The sequence below is a fragment of the Arachis ipaensis genome, chromosome B02 (assembly GCF_000816755.2).
Source record: "Arachis ipaensis cultivar K30076 chromosome B02, Araip1.1, whole genome shotgun sequence".
Lineage (NCBI taxonomy): Eukaryota > Viridiplantae > Streptophyta > Magnoliopsida > Fabales > Fabaceae > Arachis > Arachis ipaensis.
Genome location: NC_029786.2, coordinates 88,560,916 through 88,567,698, shown reverse-complemented (window position 1 = coordinate 88,567,698; position 6,783 = coordinate 88,560,916). Strand labels below are relative to the sequence as shown.

Genomic DNA, 6,783 nt, shown 5'->3' with positions numbered 1-6,783 from the left:
ATCATAATAAAATTTATATTAAAATTATAAAAGAAAAAATGTGGGTTCAATCTCCATCTATTTCATCATATATGTATATAGAAGTCAGATAAGATTAGGCCTAATTAAATTTATATCCGACTTTACTCGTAATTCAACCCATTCCACTCTTAACCCTATCCAAATGCACTGGTTAGGTTGAATTTGGATATCCGTGAATAAGGTTAGTATTACCAATCCTAAATGAGTTAAGCCAAGTCAAATTTAAGCTTAGCTTACGATGTTCATCATTAATAGACTGGGTTTAATTATAAGATTAAAATTTGGTTCACCAAAAACTCACGAATTAAATCAAATTTATTAGTAACTCAAAGAGCATGAATATGCTTATTACAATCTCTATACTTTTATTATTTTTAATTAGGTCTCTATATCATATCAGATTTTGTAACTAAGTCCCTATCGTGATAAAAATGTTAGAATTAATAGAATATTCTGTTAAACTATATAAAATATTCAGTCAAATGTTAGGCATATTTCTAATATTCTGTTAATTCCAACGTTTTTGTTACGACAGGACTTAATTACGAAATATGATATGGTTATGTTCAACGATTTTTAAAACAGAATTTTGCAAAAAATTACCTAACTTCCAAACTACGTAACTTCTTCATTAAAAATGGTATTGACCTGAACCAATTGAAAAAGAAATTTGGATAAGTTAAGTTTAACCATATTAATTTTTGAAGGTAGTTGGATTTAATTTGGATTTTATATGAAATTTTAAATGTTGTACGCTAATGCTGTTTTTTGGTTTTTAAGACATTGTAGAGCAGTCACGGTTTTGCTTCTATTCCCGAAACTAGAGTAAGCAAAAAATTATGATTTTTAGTTTAATAAAAAGCTTAATCCAAAATGATTGTTTGGACATAAAGTTAGTGCAATTCTGAATTCATTTGGTATTTTAAAAATAAAATTGAAATTTGACTGCCAATGTTATTTTGGTAACTATCTTAGGTATGTGATTTAAAAATTGAATTTTATACTATTATCAAGTATTTTGAGAATATATTGTTGTGATTTATAAGAATTCAATGGAAAAGAAAAACACCTGTATATATAACACTTTTTAAAGATCACACATTTTAGTATATATATAAAGATCACACTTTTTAAATATATACACACATTTTAAAGATCACACATAAATCAATTTGATCTCTTATTTGATTTATGGTACTTATTTTAAAATAACACTTACTAGGGATAACTCAATTAAAAAGTTATCTTAAGAACTAATTTCATTGGTGCTAACATTTTAGTGGTCCAATTGAAGCGATAAAGCCTTTATAGACCAAATTAAACTCATGATTTTTCATGCACCAATTTGGACATTAACTAATCCATATTTTTAAATTTAGAGATTATTCTATAATCTCCAAATATTAGGTAATATAAAATTAAAACAAAAATAAATTAAAGGCTAATTACAAAATTAAATCAAAATGAAAATAAAACAAAAAAATCTTACTTATACAATCAAATTATAAAATATATTTTCGATACATATAGATAATTATAAGAATTTAATCTTCATAGTTAATAGAAATAAAAATTAATTTCTGTAATTATCAAATTTTCATCACTAAAAGTAATTTCGCAATTAAAAATTATAAGCAAATGAAATAACTATGTCCACAAAAGACTTACCTTTTCATCAATGAACTTGGCCCAAAATCGAGCCATGGCTTTGTCATAAGGATGTTGAGGCAAAATGGCATGGTTTTTGTTCCAAGTCTCATCAATGTATTCAAGAATCACAAGGGACTCTGCTAAGGGTTTTCCATTGTGGACAAGCACAGGCACCTTCTTGTAAATAGGGTTGTATTTGAGAAGTAGTTCACTTTTGTTTCTAAGATCTTCTTCAAAGTAAGTGTATTTTACTCCCTTCAGTTTCAATGCTATTTGCACCCTTCTTGCATATGGGCTTCCCCCAACACCAAAGAACTGAACTTCTCCACTGTCTTCAGCCATGTTAGTTAGTTAATTTAATTTCTACAAATCTGAATATTGTTCTTTTAACAAATGCCAATGTTTCTGGCTTCTGCTTTTTAAAAGGCTTTGAGATATTTATACATAATTAGTTTGGTCATCGATTAATTATGAGTTAGGTAGGTAAGATAAGAGGTGTAGAAGCTACCACGTCGTATCATATGTATTTGAGAATATGTCACATATGTGACTTATGTGTACAGTAATGGTAGGTTATAACAATGTATGGTAGATATACACTAAATTAGTTATTAAAATTAATTATTAGTATAAAATGTATAAAATAATATAAAATAATAAGGTTAGCAATATTCCTTAATTTATGAAGGAAAATATTGAGTAAAAAGCATATGGAGAAAGCTTTCACTTTTTAATTTAGATGTGGTTGAGGGAATGGTGTAGGATGCAATTATAGAATGTATAGGTGCTTTACACAATTGTGGTGTCAGGAACAAAAATTGGACTGTCCGATTTTTTAGAACACAAATTGAACCCTCTGATTACCTTCGCCAAAATTTAAATTTTCTCTTCCACCTAATCAGATTGTCCAATTAGTAGGCTTAATTTTTTTTACAAATAAATCAGATAGTCCAATTTCTTTGTCCTTGTTTTAGAAAAAAACTGTCCTACTTCCATGTCTAGCACCACATTCTCCACAACAACACACAACACGTGCTTCTCGTATCCAAAAAAAAATGAGCCGAAAGCTTCCAAGAGTAGGTGGGTATATAGCGTTCTCAGCAAGATTCCAAATCAAACTCCATTGACTACAATTTTCCTCAGAGAAAGAACGGGTTATTTCATCAAATATCAAATATATTATATAAAATGCTTGAAAGAACCATCAAATTAAAATCACAAGACCCATAGAAATAGAACGTAATGAAACCTGTAAAAGCAGTGAAAACTGAAATGAAGGAGCTTCCACAAGAAGTGATGGTGGAAATCTTCCTACGTTTGCCAGTAAAGTCCCTCTTGCGTTTCAAGTGTGTTTGCAAACATTGGTTGTCTCTTATCTCAGACCCCAATTTCGCCAAACACCACTTCCAACGATCTTCTTTGAATCTCACCCATAAGATCCTCTACACTCTGCATTTCGTTGCATGGTCTTGGGATTTCAATGCACCCTTTGTTGATCACTCTGCTCTGTCAAGGATTCAGTTACCTCTTGCTCTCGTACCTGCTAATGTGAGTTCTATGATACAAAAATTCGTTATTATATTAATATATACGTATCCCCTGTAACCCTGTTATAGTCCATTAGTCCTGCACGGGGAAAACTCAAGAATAGTTAATTTTAAGTGAAATTGATAGTTAAGAGTCGTTATATGATTTAACTAATTTGACTAAATTTTTATCTAACAGCTCTCAACTATCAACTTTACGTGAAATTTACCCTATATACGTACATACATTTGCAGAGCTTGAAGAAAATTATTACCCCAATATAAATAATAAAAATATTTTAAAAATAAAATTGTACACTAATCTTTTTATATTTTCATTAATCATATAATATGTAAAAATTTTAAATTGGATATTTTTTGTTAAGTTAAAATATTTTATATTATTATTTTTTGAATTGACCAAATAATAAATAATTATTGGGTTAAATGGACTAAAGAGTAGGTTATTTTAATTTTGTAAGAAGAGAATGTATATTTTGCAAATAAAAAAAAAAGAAAAGAAAAAGTAAATGCCATTCTCTCTAAAATTATTGCATTTTTCTTTAGATACCTAATATTAGTATTCGTGTTGATTAATTACAGATCAATTGGATGAGGATCGTGGGTTCATGTAGAGGCTTTCTACTTGTAGCTCTCAATGACAATATTCTTTTGAATGATCTCATCATTTGGAACCCATCAACAGGTTCATGCAAAAGAGTACCACAACCTCCCACATGGGACAACAAGTTCGTATTCCTTTGTGGTTTTGGCTATGATGTTTCAACAGACGATTATGTTATTGTTCAGGTATCATACAAGAATTGGGAAGCTTATCTTGATGACGAGGTCATCATCTTTGAAACCTTTTCAGTAAAATCCAATTCATGGAAAATAGTTGATGTCCATGGCCTCAATTGCACATATATAAATCTAAGGAACGATGATGTCGATACTCCAAGAGTAGGATCGTTCTTGAATGGTTATATTCATTGGTTGGCTTGGTGCAAGGACGGTGAAAGAGCAAATCAAGGAGCAATAATCGCTTTTGATTTGAATGAAAACAAGAACGGTTTGCATTTGCATGAAGTACCTTTGCCGGATGATTTCATCCATGAATATTCTGACTTGGGGGTGTTTGGAGGATGGCTTGGCCTAATTGAGATGAACGCACCGGATCAATTAAATATTCGTGTGATGAAAGAATATGGAGTGAAATCGTCTTGGGTTAATTTGATTACTGTGTCACTTCTCAATATCCCTTCTGACTTCATTTCACCCATGTTTATGTTCCTATGCAAAGATGGTGAAGTTGTTGGAGTTTATGATGGTGTAGGATTTGTAAAATATAGTGATAGAGGAGGGGAGTTACTAGAACCTCCTAATAACCCTCATGGAAGATCCAGGTTTTATTCAACTGCTAGTGTGTACACCGAAACACTTCTTTCTCTCCCAAGTAATCATGGTGATCAGGGTTAAAGTGGGTAATTAACCTCCTCCTCCAATTGTTTTTGCTTATATAGGGGTATTTTGTACATCCGAGAGCTTGAAAATTATGTTCTACATAGTTCAGAGAATTGAATCCTGTTAAATTTCTAAGATAGAGATCACTTCAATGAACAAGTTTAAATCCTATGTTTTATATACACGTATTGATTTAATGATTTTTCCAGAAAAGAATAAAATATAATAAAAAAATTTAATTTTAATATAGTGTCAATACTAAAAAAAATGATTTATTATATTGATTTTGTGAATAATCATTTTACAGAATAGATATGATTAGACTACTGTATAAAATATTTCACACTATTAATACATCAAAATTACACTCTATAACAAATTATATATCAAGACAACTTACGCATTATTTCGTACATCAGTATTCTAATGCAAATACTAATGCCTTCTGAAAAAAAAAATAAAGAGCGCAGCATTTTTTAGATTCTAAAACATAAATTTTAAAATTTAAATTCTAAATTCTAAGAGTAACATCATTAGAATATAAATGATAATATTCATTCTTCTACTACTAGTCTACTACTAATACTTATTATTATTATTTGAAAATTTCTTTTATTTCTTAACTCAATTAGTGGAAAGATTATAAAATCACAAAGATTTACTTGTCTTAGTTCATATGCAATACATGAATCAAGATTTATATTATACAATGCAATTCTCACGGTATCAGCAATATCTATTTCTACTCGCTCACTCATGCTATTAGCATCTCTCTGCCCAATAACTATCTCTTGAACTTGCAATCTCTTCCTATGTGCTCCGCTGCCCAATCTCATTGTGATATTTGAGCTGTATCTTTAAATTTTGGAAATAAACTTTTACCCTTAAAAATTTATTTTTTATGAAATTGTCTTTCCTCGCCTTCTATTTTTTTCACATTTTTTATTTTATGATTCAACTAAAGATAGTGAGATCATTACTAAAGTTTATATAAAATCTAAATAAGAACATTTTAACCGAGATAAAGCTTGTACAGATTATAGCATAATTATTTTTTATAATTGAAGACCCATAAAGACAAAGAAAGACATAATTAATCCCAAAATATGATCCTAGCAAACTAAATAAAACAAAATAACTAAAAACTACGTAAAGTACAAACAAAAAGCAAGTGAATTGTAAAGAGGAAGAGGAGCTTCCAATAGGTAATTAGGGTTGACAAAGCCAGATAAAATAAGTGAATTGAAAAGATTTGATTTTCAAATGCAATAAGGGAGTAATATGTGGTACATTTTAGTTGTAAAATTAGTATGAAAGAGAGAAGAATTCTCCTTAATTTTAGAGGAAAAAATTTAATTTCAATTACAATGAAAAAGAGATATATGACACATTTTGATTGTAAAATTAGATATATATAATAGATAAGTAAAACTTTGTTCACAGAAAAGGACATTTCGTTCCTCAACATATCTTCTTGCTTTTCTTCACTTCTCCATGAGTAAACTAATCATGTTAAAAAAAAAGTAACATCATTAAAATATGAATGATAATATCCATTCTTCTACTACTACTAATACTTATTATTATTATTATTTGAAAATTTTCTTTATTTCTTAACTCAATTATTGGGAAGAGTATAAAATATGTTACATGATTCTTCACAAGTATTTACGTATCGTAGTTGATATGCAATACATGAATCAAGACCTACAATGCAGTTCTCACGGTATCATCGATATCTGCTGCTACTCAGTTCTCACGGTATCATCGATATCTGCTGCTACTCGCTCACTCAATGTATTAGCATCTTTCTAGCCAATAACTAACCCTTGAACTTGCAATCTCTTCTCAGTTCTCATATACTCTACTGCCCAAAGTCATTGTGATATATGTGCTGCATCTTCATGTTTTAGAAATAAACTTTTACTCTTTAAGAATTTATTTTTCATGAAATTGTCTTCCTTGCCTTTTATTTTATTTTTTCACGTTTTTTGTTTTGTTTTGTTTTTGTCTCTATATGGATATAACTGTTGGCATAATTTTTAATGTAAAAAGTGTCTTATGTTGAAGGACAAGATTGCAATTGCAGTATTTGACTATTTGTTCCTTGCATCCTAGCATA

General features: G+C 29.4%; 2 protein-coding genes across 2 annotated transcripts in view; one reads left to right on the top strand and one right to left on the bottom strand.

The window, feature by feature from the left end:
* The window catches only part of LOC107625637 (probable glutathione S-transferase), a 3,003-nt gene extending 899 nt beyond the window's left edge, over nt 1-2,104 (bottom strand). The window contains exon 1 of the mRNA XM_016328329.2: nt 1,690-2,104. Within this exon, the coding sequence (XP_016183815.1) occupies nt 1,690-2,013 (324 nt within the window). The 5' untranslated portion in view covers nt 2,014-2,104. The remainder of the gene's footprint in view (nt 1-1,689) is intronic.
* Nucleotides 2,857-4,841, top strand: LOC107627564 (F-box/kelch-repeat protein At3g06240-like). The gene is made up of 2 exons (XM_016330401.2): nt 2,857-3,219; nt 3,801-4,841. The coding sequence occupies exons 1-2, from the start codon at nt 2,914-2,916 to the stop codon at nt 4,674-4,676; spliced, it is 1,182 nt and encodes a 393-aa protein (XP_016185887.1). The 5' UTR covers nt 2,857-2,913; the 3' UTR covers nt 4,677-4,841.